The following is a 15,320-nucleotide window of genomic DNA, read 5'->3' on the forward strand; positions in this document are numbered from 1 at the left end:
TATTTATTTTTCACCTTTGGGAAAACATTCCTATTTTTGAGAGAAGCTTTCTGCATCACACGTTGTACCACACGACACATGATTGGCTCATCAAAAATAAGAATATCAAGGACTTTCCAGACGTTTTTTGCACTTTACTCCTATTTTCCAGGACTTTTAAGGCCTTGGAAAAAAGAAAGCCAACACGTTTTAGGGTTTTCCAGTAGCTTACGCACCCTCTAACAACTTAACTATTACCACTATTAAAACCAGTACAAGTGTCAGGTTTCATATTCAGGTAAGACAAACTCATGTACGAAATAACTGGCACGCGTAGGGATCGATAAAGCCCTATTTAAAAATATCCAACCAGCCATTCGACTTCATCCTTGAAAAACACACATAAACGCTTCTCGCTTTTAACCTAATTAAACCAACAGTTCCGCCCATGCAAACGAGCAAAGAAAAAAGACGGAAACTATCTCCCGAAGAAGTTGGTTCTCGTAACTAAAAGGATTGGGAACGAAGAAAGATAACATTTTTGATGATACTTTTATAGAAGGATTTAATAGAGATAATTTTTCATGACCTATAAAAACTGATGCGTTTAAAACCCTGTTACTTAATTATCTAGCAGATGACTTTTTATGAAGACTTCACGACTAGACACTTGATCTACCGACGGTACCATTACATTTGAAAATTCACTAAAATTAGCTGCAGCTGAACTACATCGATTGAATTAAAAGGGATCAGTGCTATTGCACACCCATATAAACAGAACTCAAAGACAGAAAATTTTAAGACGGAAAAGAGAAATTATTTTTTCAAAAACAATTAGCTATGATGCAGTCAATAATACGTCAGTTGTGAACATTTCGGTTCCAATCAGGGGAGCCCCAAACATAAATTTTTGGGAGGGCGGAAATTTTCAATTTGCCGAATGGAACTCCAAATTTTGCCGAATGAACTACATATTTCTCAAGAATGATGATAATCTTGCCGAATGGAACTCCAAATTTTACCGAATGACGATGATAATGAAATGTTTGAAAGGTGACAGTGATTTTCCATCGGAGCGCCCCTGGCTGCAATTCATAATGCTCTTATTCTCCCCCCCCCCTCTGCCACACTCCACCTTAATCCCTCCCCTCCCCTTGTCACACGTCACTTTACATTAACAAAAAAAAAATGTTTTTACTTCAACCAAAATGCGCAATGTCGCACTTCTTGTAATCCCCTTCTTCCACTGTGATGTTGCGCCACAAACTTGCACAATTTCATGAGCCCACCACACCCCCTCCCCCTCAAAGCGTGAACCATATCTGTCTCTCAGAGCCAGACTAACGAAGTCCAAAAATGCAGTTTTTCAAGTTTTTTTTTTTTTTTTGGGGGGGGGGGGATTGTACGTACAATTATATTTCGCACACCGAGCCAAAAAAACAACGGCATTCTACTTTTCAAAAAAAAAAAAAAAAAAAAAACCTTTATAATAATTCCTGATCACTTTTATAAGAGTGCGACTCCAAACTTTTGCATGCACCAGACAAATGTTTTTACGTTCTCCTGTAAAGTGGAGATAATGTGAATTACATTAGTCTGGCTTTGAGGTACAGATTAGGGGAACGGCCCCTTATGAGGAAGGTATTGTCCGTTTTCCACGAGAAGGCACTTGACTCCTCCTTCGTCACGTGGTATCCGATGATTCTATTTCGCTGTTTTCGGCAGAAGGTATATTCGGATCATAGCATTTTGTCGCAAAAGCAGCATTGTTTTAAATGTAAGAATAACTAAAATAGCAACAAACAAGTGAAGCAAGTGATGTAAAGGACACTAAGACGTTTTTGCACATTAAAATCCACGCCCAAGTTAAGGCTCGTCTCATTTAGAAGCGTGTGGATTGCTTACCAATCACCTCCGCGTAAAATAGAACTGAGTTTCGAGGAGGCGGGGCAAAGTGCCTTCTCGTGAAAAACAGACAATAATCGACTGAGAACAAAATAATTAAATTTTCTTCTAAGACAAACTGCGTATCACAAACTACTGATAAAGAGTTATTTTTGCGAGGCTTCAATTTTTGGATCAATTGCAATCCCGTCGCAATCGCGAAAACTTAAGCCTCGCCAAATATTTCAACTTTATGTATTTTATCAAATTTCGGTTCTGTTCAAGTAACATTCGCGAAATCTTCAGCTTGGAAAATCACAGATATCTTCATTTTCGCGAAAATTACGGCTCACGAAAATAAGTGCTTTACAGTAACGAAGGTGAAAAAGTCACGAAAAATTTCAGCAAAAAACAAAAATGTTTAAAAACGAACAAATCACTTCTATATTTAGCAAATTTCTAGATAAAAATTAATAGGCAACCAGTTCAGCAATTGTTAGTGCGTTAAATTAAATAAATACCTTCTTCTTTACTAATAATAAAGTTGAAAGGATCTCTGTCTGTCAGGATCTCTGTGACGCGCATAGCCCGTTCGGCCGATTTTCATGAAATTTGGCACAAAGATTGTAGCATGGGGATGTGCACCTTGAAGCGATTTTTCCAAAATTCGATGTGGTTCTTTTTCTATTCCAATTTTAAGAACAAAATTATCATAAGATGGGCGAGTAAATTACGAAATTATCATAACGTGGAACCGTAACATGGGCACAAACCAATTGGCGAGAAAATTCACCATACGTTATTTGTAAATAAACAGGCGAACCGAATGACCGTTTAATTTTCTATTACGCGCAAAGCCGTGCGGGTACCGATAGTTACTAATAATAAAGTTACTAATATCTCTCTGTCTGGATGTCTGTGACGCGCATAGCGCCGAGACCGTTCGGCCGATTTTCATGAAATTTGGCACAAAGTTTGTAGCATGGGGTGAGCGAGCACCTCGAAGCGATTTTTCGAAAATTCGATGTGGTTCTTTTTCTATTCCAATTTTAAGAACATTTTCCGGAGCAAAATTATCATAAGATGGACGAGTAAATTACGAAATTATCATGAAGTGGAATGGGAGAGCGAATGAACATAGCCAATTGGCGAGAAATTCGTTATTCATTATTTGTAAATATACAGGCGAAACTAATTATCTTTTAATTTTCAACTACGGGCAAAGCCGTGCGGGTACCACTAGTTGTGAATAAAATGTAAAATAAGAAATACCAACGTCAAATAGCACAAATTTCAGATTACTGTAGACACGTGTTTCGGCGTTACAAGGAACGCCTTTTTCAATTTTCGGATGTCTTTTCATCCATAAGTTCATTTCTTATGCATTAAAAAAGGAATGCATTGCAACGCCGAAACACGTGTCTGCAGTAATCTGTGCCATTTGACGTTGTGAATTCTTATTTTACTGCTATTCGGATTAGTTGCCTCTATAAATAATTTTCGTCATATCCGGGCGATTTTCCTCTTGCAGCTGAGACGGGCTAAAAAGGCCTCATTTTGCAAGCTTTTGCAAGAATAGAAGGAGGAAGATTTTGAATCTCTCCAGTCATCGCGAAAGATCTCTCATAGGCAGAGAGGAAAAAAACAAGTGGCGAAATTTTAGCTCTTTTTCGCAATTGCGAGAGTCAACTTTTCCTCAAGCATTCAGGTCCACAGTGGTGAAGGTGTTGCAACGCGTTTCGCAGCCGTAAAGCCGTGGGGAAAAAAATCTCGATAAATGTATTTAAAAATAATGAATGATCTCACCATGTATGATTTAACCTTGAGATCGAAAAAGAAACATTTCCCATGGATTTCGTTTGTTTTAAGGGTCTATTCATTAATTACGTAAGATTTTTCAAATCCCTCCCCTCTAGTCTTACGTAAGATTCCATTCCGTTTTTCAAAATAACAAATCTTACATCACTGCAATTGTTATTAAATTCACTATTATTAAATTAAATCCTTTTTTGTAAAGAAATATTTACTAAAAAATTGGAATCTAGACTAAATGTTTTTTCGCCCCCTTCCCCCTTTTTTTTGTATAAGATGCAATACTAATCAAAAATAAAACACGATACACATAGTGCAATTCCTTTATTCTATTTTACACTTTTCATTCTTTGTAAAACAAATAAAAAAACGGCTCCTCGTAGTACGTTTTTAACCTTCCAGACGCTAATGAAATAGAATCCCTGCCAAACCACTTGACCGCGCGATTTCTGATATAAAATACCGACTTGGAAAATGTTACGTAAGAATGGGTCTGACCCCGACCCCCTCCCAAATTAAGGGTATGTAGCGTTCCCCCCCCAACTCGGGACCCTGATGTCCCCCAAGAATCACTGACGGATAGTCACAGATTTCGGGTTCGATATTCAGCATTTTTGGAGGTTACTGAACGATGTAAAACATTTATAAAGTACATGAAATACACCGCCAGCTCAGTCATTTCCAGCCGAGGACTGCAGTTTCGTGCTTATTAGCACTCATCAGCCCGGCATAGGAAAGTGACTGAGCTGGAGATGGAAAACCTCTTATGGAAGCCAAGAGGGCCAAAATTTACTGAATATACCTACCATGCCTTGCTATCAATTTTCGAGTTGAATCGAACCATTCCTTCGGTCACTCGACTGGTCTGTGCTAATTCTACATTAGCTACCTGTTTGTTTCGCCCTCTTGGCTTCCATAAGAGGTTTTCCATCTCCAGCTCAGTCACTTTCCTATGCCGGGCTGATGAGTGCTAATAAGCACGAAACTGCAGTCCCCGGCTGGAAATGACTGAGCTGGCGCTGTATTTCATGTATTTCTGCTTTAGTCCTGGCTAGTGGGCGGTAATTTACTGAATATTTATAAAGTGTTCAGCAGTGAGTTACCGCCCCTTCACCAGGGCGAAGGCCAGAACTACTTGAAATATACCAGACAACCCGGTTATCACATCCTGAGACTGCAGTCTCGTTCTTATCAGAACTCTTCAGTCTGGATTAGTGAATAACCAAGCTAGGAGGCAGATGTGATCTCATTGAAACTGAGGGTAGATAAAGTAAATTTATCTCACCAGCGAGTGTCCGCAGCATGGTGCGGTTCGACTCGTGAATTGAAGGCAAAGCTTGGGTATTTAGCAGTGAGTGAGCCCCTAAGCAAGAGCTATGGCAGAACTACATACAATAAACCTGAGAAGTATATTATAAAATGCTTCTTTGAATCCGCTTCGGGGTGTCCTATGGGCGTGGCAATTACGGATACAAGGGAGGGGCGATGGGGGCGATCGCCCCCTCCTTGAGCCGAGATACAGGAACTTTTTTCAGGTATATTTTCGATATTAAAGTTCCAAAAACGCAATTTTACATAATCTTTGATGATGTTTAGAAGAAAGTGAGCTCTTGCCTGGAATTCTTCCTGAATTGAAATCTTGAAAATTTGTAGCTCATCTTTTATTACTCTGGGGATAGGGACCAAAACTTTCTACAGATTTTTTTTTCGAAATTAAAGTTTCCAAATTTCAATATTAGACGATCTTAGATGATATTACAGACAGGCTCGAAGGCTCACCCTGTATATTTTTAGAAAGAAACGCAACTGTTAACACCTTTAATTACATAAGGGTCAGCGATGAGACTCAGTACACTCCTTCGAAAGTTTTTAGAAATTGAAGTTCCAAAGAGAAAAGAGTAAAAAACAATCGCCCCCTCCTTGAATATTTCCTGGATCCGCCCTTGGGACGTGGCAGTCCCTTGAAATTGTCACATGGTAAATCCGCCACCGCATTTAACATTGTAACACTCTATTCTATACAATATAATGGGCAGGGGGGCCCACCCCCTATGAGCAAAGGCGCACCCCCCCCCCCCCAAAAGAAGAGTATCCCTCTCAAAACACCCTTCCCCCTAAAACTTTCAATGGCTCAGTCTGCGCTACAACCTTCCAAGGTACACACACCTGTAGTAGGTGATAGTCAACTTTTAATACTATGAAATAAAAACCGGGAGCTTTTAAACACCGTGAAGAAACTAAGTTTTCTAGTTCTAAGTTACACATACGTTTTTATTAAAATAATTTATTTCAAACCAATTTCTCACGAGGTACGAAGTAACCTTAAGTTGCAAGATAAATGTGCACGAATCAATTTTGCGGGCCGTAGGTTGGGCACCACTGACGTAGGTAACCAACTACAAACAAAGCATGAAGTCTCTAGAGATTCAAATCGAGTCCTAGAGAAACTCAATGCAGGAATTTAATTCCAGGCGAAAAATTCATGGTTATATTGATCGGACAATATAACACAGTTAAATTCTACTGAATATTTTAGGAAGGAACAAGTAGATATTAGATGTATATAAAGTCAATCACCAAACTCTTTTCAACCTGAACCTCATATGACGTTTCACCGTCTAATACAGTGGTTTCCAACCTTTTTGAGCCCATTGGCCCCTCTAGAACTTGATTGACATCCATCGCCCCCCCCCCCGTTCTCTCCTTCCACACTAAGCGTCAGAGAAAAATATTAACTCATCACTTAAACTGCTTTTAATGAACTTTCTTGGATAAATATTGTTTTATTCCTTTGCTTGCCTGTTCATATATTATATTCATGCTTTTAAATTTTATTTTTTTACGAAACACATTTCCATAAAAATAAAAAAAACGATGCATCGACTGCATAGAGACTTGTAAAAAAAATCTATCTCCTCCACATGCGGGCAAGTCCCGATCTAAGGGGGAGCAGGGGTATCCACCTAGGGATGGGGGGGGTCATGGAGCGAATGTGCCATTGAAATTTTGAGGGGGTGTTCTGAGGGGTATTTTTTACCTTTTTGGGATGATTGGGGGGGGGGGTCTTTGCGAAAATTAGAGGGGTCCGCCCTTGCTCTTAGGGGAAGGGCCACCTCGGTAGGGGAGCAAGCAGGGCGACTTCTGGGGAGAGACAAACTCATCCTTTTTCTGCGTTTTTTTTTTTTCGTTGAAAATACCTATGAAAACTTGAAAGAGGATGAGTAAGCACAGCAGTTTTAAGTTTTTGCCCCGTTTCAGGAAAAACCGTAGATCTGGCACTGCATGCGGGGTCTTTTGTGTCGATCCTCCCTGCATATTTATTTCTTTAAAAATAGAAATAGGTCCAATGTCTAGGCGAGTCACTAATAAATAATAATTTAAAAAATAAAACTAAACAGGATACTTTGTGAAAAAAAAAAAAAAATCGCATATAATTTACAGTTGAAACAAAGTTAAAATATTTTATATTTTCAGAAATGGTCATCAGAGGGCGAAATATAAAAATTTGACACCCACAGGTAAGCCAAAAGTCATTTTTGACCATCAAAAGCAAAGATGAAATTCTTTTACAAAGACACCAGTACGAAGTTACCTCAAATACCCGATTCCCCCGCTCGACTTCGGAATCAATAGCTCCTTCATCAAACGTGGGTTCCACCTCCTCTCGCATCCCACCTTCTTCCACCAAAGATCAAAAGACACCGCGGGACTCCCACGCGGTACGACAGAACACAAACAAACAAACAAGATAGAGAGAGCCCCCACCACGTGGGTGGGCGTGCGCGTACTTACGTGCTATGTTCTCTGTGTAGAGCGCCTCGAATTCCTTCTCGATCTGGCTGAAGAGCTCGTACAGCCTCCCTCTGGAATGCAAGGAAGAGAGAAGCAGTGAGAGTCGATCGGACATCACGAACACACAGAATAAATAAAAAAGAATGGTAATGAACGGCACTATCCGGTGCCCAGCGACGCGCGAACCGGCAACAGCGCGCGCCGGTCTCCGAATAAATAAAGGAGCAGCGGGCAACGTGGCCCGGCGATAACAGGTAGTTCCTACGGCGCATGTGCACGTCCGAGCGAGAGCACAGGTGGAAAGTGGGAATGAGTGATTGAACGGAGTGAGTGAATTGACATACATAAGAGATATTGCAATGGGGGGGGGGGGGACGCATAAGTCTATAACAATTCCAAAAAGAACTAAATAAGTAATTCTTCAAAATTTAATACATAGTAGCGCTCAAGATCGGATCTACAAATTTTGCGTCCCTCCTGCAAAAAAAACAGTAGGGCTTGAAATTAGAAAATGTGACAAGAAACTCATAATTTCGTCTTAATTTTTCATCTAAGTTATACACACTTAAAATGAATAACGCAATGGAAAACATCTTTTAAATGAAGGAGAATAACTTGAAATGTCGTCCCATTTTGAGTTTCACGGGAGACGTCCGAACCCGGGGACTACCCCTATGCTACGTCACTGGATGTAACGTAATAGCTTCATTTCCCTTCCGCGTTGTACGGTGTAGGGTCTGGTGGGGTAAAGTGGTCATAAAATCGTAGGTTTTCAACTTAGATGGATAATAAATACAATAAATTCTTTAAACACTTCAACTTTTTTTTGCTGTTATTTTACATTGCATTATTAAAGAACACGGTACATAGAATTTCAGGGGGGGGGGGAAATTAATTTAAGTACTTTTATAACACTTTCATTTCCCTATGCATTTATGACCACTTTACCCCATGGGGTGGGGGAAAGTGGTCATAGCATGGGGTTAAGTGGTCATAGTTAAAAATAGATGCAAAACCGTTACAAATAACCGTAATATTTGTATATCAGTACAGACGTATATACGTACCTTTACGTGTATGTCTGTACATCTACCCACGGGTATATTCTCTAATATACATGTATGCTTACAGAGTGAATCCAAGCTCTGTGGCAAAAATCAAAGGGGTGTGAGAGGGGAAAATAAGAAACAAAGAATCATAATGAACTTATGGTCACTGAAGCGCTACATGCACACTAAGCCAGAAACTAATGGATTCAAAACAAGTCCCAAATTTGTTACACAAAGATGATTTTTCCCAACATTTTAGTTTTTAAGAAATATTTAGGGCAGATGTTAAAAGTTACGGCCTGTAGTAGCTCTAATACACGGATCGCAACAAAGGCACAGCGACTGATGAAAGTTTCCTAAAGTCTCATTATTGCACAGAGAGCGCTTTGCGATTGCGACGCCTGTATTACAGCAGCCGGCTACAAAATTCATCAATCACTTTAAAACTTTTTACTTCTTCTTTCTTAAAAACTAAAATGTTGTGTAAAAGTGTGTTTGCGTACTAAATTTGTGACCTGTTTTGCATCCCTCAGTTTCTGGCATTGCGTGCATGTAGAGCGTCAACATTGTGTTTGTGACCATATGTTTCTTATGATTCTTGCTTCTTCTTCTCCTCCCCTCTTTACACCTTTTAAGAATTTGCCTAAGAGTTTAAACTCACCCTGCATACATGTATATCATATGCTTGTGTGTAAGTGTCTATTCGAGTTTCGAGTACATACACGTATATAGGTGTCTACCTGAGTAAATAAGTGTTCGTATATATACAAGTATAAGCGGGTATATACGTGTATAGTCGAATGTATATCTTTATAGATAAAAAATACTTGCAGATACCCACATACTACGCATTTATTGGTGCATTTATGTGAATACGTATATATACGTGCCTACACAAGTATATGTGTATGCATACGCATATACTCGTATATTTAACCCTGTTTTCTGTAAAAACAATACATATTAAGTGAAATTAATATTTAATTTATGTCTGCTTCATACTTAAAGATTAAGTGACTTTAGAAGAACAATATTCGTTAGGCCTAATATTACCCCATCTTACTTAAATTGTTCTAAAATATTATACAAAATAGATTCAGTTAACTGTTAATGAGTAAAAGTTCTTGTGACATGTAGGAAGCTTTCTGTGCAGTCAATCTGTTCATAATTCTAATAAACAAAGTTTCCCCAAGGAAGTTAAAAGAGGTGATTAGATTTTAAAATTTTTCGTATTCACACAAAATATTTTATGTTACCAGATAAAATTTTGCCAGTTGTGAAATTTTGTATTCAAAAATGTAGTTTCTAACTGCCCTATCCTAAAATAAAATTTTCAATTTCACTCGAACATTTATTTCCAAGCTATAGCCATTTATTTGACGTATGACCACTTTACCCCATTGACCACTTTCCACCACCAGACCCTATTATTTAACATGTATAACGAAAGTTTTAAATAGTATCTTAGAATTCGCTATAAACAGGAGTCATTTTATTATCAGGCGAACTAGTTTCGTCACTAAAAACTAATTGAAGAATCATACGCTTCGCCTAAATTCCATTCCATTCTCCCCCCCCCCCCCCTTTTTTTGTGTGGGGAGGGTCCATTTTCGACGGAAAAAAAGGACAAAATATTTGAAAATTGCATTAAAATCGTTCTCTGCTTCTCTACAAATGGTCATCATACCTGCGGTATTGATAGGGGTGATAATGCCGAAAAGGCAATAATAGGCAAACGCCTCCGTGATTTCTTTTTTTTTTCTTTTTTTTTCTTTTTTTCAAATATTGTTTAAAAAGCCCATACAGTGGTAATATTACAGTGGTGATCAGAATAAAAAGGACAGCAGAAAAATTGTACAGAAAAAAAAACTGAAATAATTCAGTGAAATTTATGCACAAAATACCTTTTTATACGAGAAATCATTGTGGAATGCAGAACACTCGAAAATGCGAAATATAAACGTTTTGACGAGACTAATAAAAAAAATGTCAACGTTAAAACTGGACAAAATTTAAGGGCAACGAGCTTTTTGCTCTGAAAAACCTTAATGATTAATAATATATATATCTATTTTTTTCAATCATTTTCATCAGTCTTGATGTCATGGAAGTTGAAGAACGTTCTTGGAAACTTTTATTCTGTTTTTTTTTTCCCCGATGGAGAAAATGAGTTCTTGCTTGTTTCGATTAAGAGTACCATTTTTTCATACTTCGGGTGCCAGAATGCCTCACTAAGTTTCATTAAGTTTAGATCGAGCCTCTTGTCCGGCCAGTACAATTATTTCACGAAAGCAATGATTTTGAGGTTCAAGCATCATTCTACAGGAACAAATAGCTTATACTCATAATTAACGGTGATTTTGGTTTTAAAAAATATTGCACACTACACAAACATTACTCTCAGAGTTCATTCTGCCATGCACAAAAAGTGTTGGTATAGTTTCCGTTCGTTGCGAAATTTCCTCAGAACATTACTGAGCATGCTCCAAATGTACGCTTTGAGATCTTTTGCACATCTTTCCGACCAAATGCAGCAAAGATTTGGTGTTTTTCCTTTTGTCCTTTTAATGTTGACTACCACTGTAGTAGTGATTATGTTAAGTGTTTCGAATAAAACTCTCAAAAATAAACATGAAGTCCATTCAGTCTGTTTGCTCTAGAGGCATTTCAAACCGATTTCCAGAATGAAGAAATCTTCGCATTGTTATGCGTGGTTTTATCTCTTAGCTTGTCTTTATTTGTTTATTTATTTATTTTATCACTAGACTGATAGGTGAAGATCTCGTGCAACATGGAACGTCTATGCTCTTTTAAAAGTATATTTCAGTTTAAAATAATAAATTTAAAAAAAAAAGAAAAATATAGAACAGAATTTAAAACAGAATTGAGGAAAAACAAACCACAATTCATTACTACTACGTAGCTGCAAATTGAGTTAACAAGAAAAAATAAAATTAATTCTTAAAACAGTTATTATATAATTTTTGAAGACAGTGTATGTAAGACAATCATAATATACCATAAATTAGTAACAAATATCAATTTTAACGGTCCTGAATAATTTAAGAGTTGATCATTGAACTCGAGTAAAACCGACAACAAACCAACGAAGTCTATCTAGAAGATCGTGATTTTTTTCAAAAAACTTTTCGCATTCTAACTATATAGGGTGTTCCGTTTCAGCCTGTAAGACCCCTCTATTTTCGCAACCGTTAGTCCTAGATGTATACTTCCATCAGATGCTAAAATGTTCAAAATCAGATGCAGGGCTAAGATATTGAAAGTTCGAACCGAAAATAATAATGAGAATCAAAAAATACAAAATTCAACTTTTTATACGGACCCTAGGTGCCCTAACTTGTATTCAGGGGGAAAAAATCTCTATTGAAAAATAATTCCAACACAAAAAGTTTGACATTAGTACGACCAATATTCACCGAGGTATGTAAAGCAGAGTTTTGTGACTTACACCGTTTTACATTCGCTGTCAATAACACCTTTTGGGTTATAACCCCAAAAGGCTTCAATAACACCTTTTGGGGGGAAATATAACAGTGAACAAGGGTTTAAAATTATATGTGAGCATCGAGTGTGGTTTTTCAAATTGTGAGGTTTTGTAGTGTTTCTTTTCTTTTTCTTTCTTTCTTTTTTTTTTTTTTTGCGTATCATGGCATAACATTTACATTTATTTTTAAATAGCAATGAAAAATATAAATACTTTGTTTTTTTTACTTCCACAACTTGTCATTCTTCTGAAAGGGGGATAAGTTCCACTCTCATCTTCTGTATGGTCCCTTAAAACTTTGAACTCGAATACCTCATTGAGTTTTGGTCACACAAATATCATTTTTTTTTATGTGTGTTAGTAATATCTTCCAACGGAGATCAACCTAAATAAAAAGTTAGGGGACCTAGGGGACGTATTAAAAGTTAAATTTTGTATTTTTGACTCATTATTATTTTCACTTCAAGCTTTCAATATGTTAATTCTGCATCTGGTTTTGAACATTTTTGCAATTGGAAGTGTGCATCTAGGACTAACGGTTGCGAAAATAGAAGTCTTGCAAGTTAAAACGGAACGCCTTGTATAGCTAAATATTTTGCATTCGTTCAATTGCGAAAATAGAAGTTACTTGAGAATAACACTTAATAGAAGCACTTGTTCTATTTGCGAAAATAGAAGTCTTGCAGGTTAAAACGGAACGCCTTGTATAGCTAAATATTTTGCATTCGTTCAATTGCGAAAGTAGAAGTTACTTGAGAATAGCACTTAATAGAAGCACTTGTTCTATTTGCGAAAATAGAAGTCTTGCAGGTTAAAACGGAACGCCTTGTATAGCTAAATATTCTGCATTCGTTTTATAGAGTAGAGTTTTCAAGCGTTTTCTGATTTCAAAAATGTATTTCAACTTCAGCAGTTCCTTTTTTCCGGGAATATCCTTTAGCCAAAACGGTTTCCTTTAGTGTGTGTCAACAAGCACACCAACACGCGACAGTATTTTTTCTCCTTTACTTTACATCCCATTTAACAAATGAGTCACGCTGTGTTTATCTGGCATCAACACGATCTTACTTCCCTTATTTCATAAAAACAACCAATCGAGATTTAGGGAGTTTCTATTCCAACAACAATGATAGCTATAGCAACAAAAACAAAAGAAGACACGGAACTGAACTTTCAGACTTCATTCGGAAACATTAGCACTGAAGAATAATTACGAAATCTGCAAATGATTGGTTTTGGTAGGCATATGTCCTAGTATTGAAGGTGCTTATTAACGGGATGGAATCATTGTAATGACGCTGATGAAACAGGTCAGTTCACGTTAAATAACGGCAGGAGAAATATTTTCCAGTAGTTTGTCAGGTTAATAAACATTTAATGGACGTAAATAAAAGTCACGTGATACTTTTCTTCATAATATATTTATCATGAATTCGAATCGATTCTGTTCGTGTTGGTAATTACATAATATGTAGTTTGGATTTAATTTATTTCGATGTCAAGACTCTGAAGGGAGAGGGAAAATACTTTATCTAATTTTTGCTCCTCTAACATGGACTTATTTTTACTTCCTTTTACAAAAAAGGAAGTATTGTATTCGCAAAAAAAATTTCACTCAAAAATCGGCCTTAATTTTCATTTTTCTCAGCCTCGAATTAATGTTGAGTTTTTCTTTCGACCCGATCATACGTGGATATATGCCTAGGAACGTACAGACACCCGAAATATCCATTTTGACCACCCCCCAGTTAGTTACAACGAATTTTCTCGTGACGTCCGTATGTACGTATGTATGTATCTCGCGTAACTGAAGAACGGTTTGTCCTAGAAAATTGAAATTTGGTAAGTAGACTCCTAGTTGGGTCTAGTTGTGCACCTTCCCTTTTGGTTGCATTCGGATGTTCCTAAGGGGTCTTTTGCCACTTTTTGGGGGGAAATCATTGTTAATTTCGATGTAAACTCAAGTTGTGTTATAATTTGTTGGACACTTGGCGATATATCGCCAGTCTTTTAGTCGCCAAGTTTTGTCGCCAACTTGGCGACAAATTTGGCGATTTTTTTTCTCATCTTTTCTTAAAATTTGGTTTCAGTTAGTTAGTCCATTGTTGGTGATATTTAGAGAGTAAACAATTGAAACGCATTAAAATTGCCAATAATGGGGAAATGACATTAAATTGGAGTAAAAGGAAGTCATGTGATGCACACATCAGCTCGTTTCTTAACCAGATAGAGCCCGAAAGACAGGCCGACAACCCAAAAGTTGGCCAGACACTGCTGAAATAAAACCTTCAAGTAATGGGTGCTGGAAGATAGAACAAGGATGTCTAGAACAAGGGGGGCAAGATGGCGAAAACTTATTAAGACGGCCTTGTCCTGTGTTAGGCTGTAGAGCCAAAGATGAAGAAGAACCTGAACTTAATTTGTGTGGAGATAAAATGTACATACAAAGCAGTGCACCGATTAAAATTGCGGAAAATTATAAAAATAATAACAAGGAAAGAAATGCAATTTTCAATGCACAGAAATGAAACAGGAGATTGTCTTGTAAATTCATGATCGTTACGCTATTTATTAATTGGGATTACTATCCTCATATATATAATAGCCAGTGATCGAGTAACCCGCGAGTTTCAACTATGAAACTCGCTCCACGGCATGATAATTTGATAATGTGTTTGGTAATGTTTAACATGCAGGGAAAGGCTTTATCATGACAAGTCTGAACTCGATCCGGTAATTTAACTGTTTTACTGGTAAGACTGTGTCATTTCAGGGAATGAAGATACCTACTGGAGTTTAGGGTTAATCCACTGGGGTTACCATTTCAACTATCAAAATATCACCAAACAGGCAATGGCTTCGTTCAAATATAGAAGCACTTTTCACCCGTCATACCTTGACGGGCGGTTTTCTAGAATCAAAAGGGAACAAGTGAAATATTCAGTGCACAGAGATGAAACTCGAAATTGACTCGCACGTTCATGATCGTAACGCTATTTATTAATTAGTATTACTTTTAGAGTAGGAATATAAATGGAGGGAGCAAGTCCAATCATTGGCTAAGCAAAACCTGAAGCTACGGCTCCAAGTCACGTGACTCAACAACGACGAATGGTTGACACGTAATGCATGAAACTAGCAAAAGAAACCAGATTTCTTCCAATGCTTTGCTTTAAAATCCTACACGTGACTTGGAGTCTTCGGTTCACGCAAGAAAGTCTTCACTCCCTCCATTTTCTTTTCTCAGTGGTATTACTATGTTTAAATAAAAAAAAATATAACAACGTTTAGTTGAA

General features: G+C 37.4%; 1 protein-coding gene across 2 annotated transcripts in view; it reads right to left on the reverse strand.

Annotated features, from left to right (window-relative positions):
* Positions 1-15,320, reverse strand: part of LOC129216940 (WD repeat-containing protein 37-like) — a 171,540-nt gene that overhangs the window by 90,950 nt on the left and 65,270 nt on the right. For both annotated transcript variants that reach the window (XM_054851159.1, XM_054851158.1), the window contains exon 2: positions 7,471-7,541. In XM_054851159.1, the coding sequence (XP_054707134.1) occupies positions 7,471-7,541 (71 nt within the window). The remainder of the gene's footprint in view (positions 1-7,470; positions 7,542-15,320) is intronic.

Source organism: Uloborus diversus, chromosome 2 (genome assembly GCF_026930045.1).
Source record: "Uloborus diversus isolate 005 chromosome 2, Udiv.v.3.1, whole genome shotgun sequence".
NCBI classification, from domain to species: Eukaryota; Metazoa; Arthropoda; class Arachnida; order Araneae; family Uloboridae; genus Uloborus; species Uloborus diversus.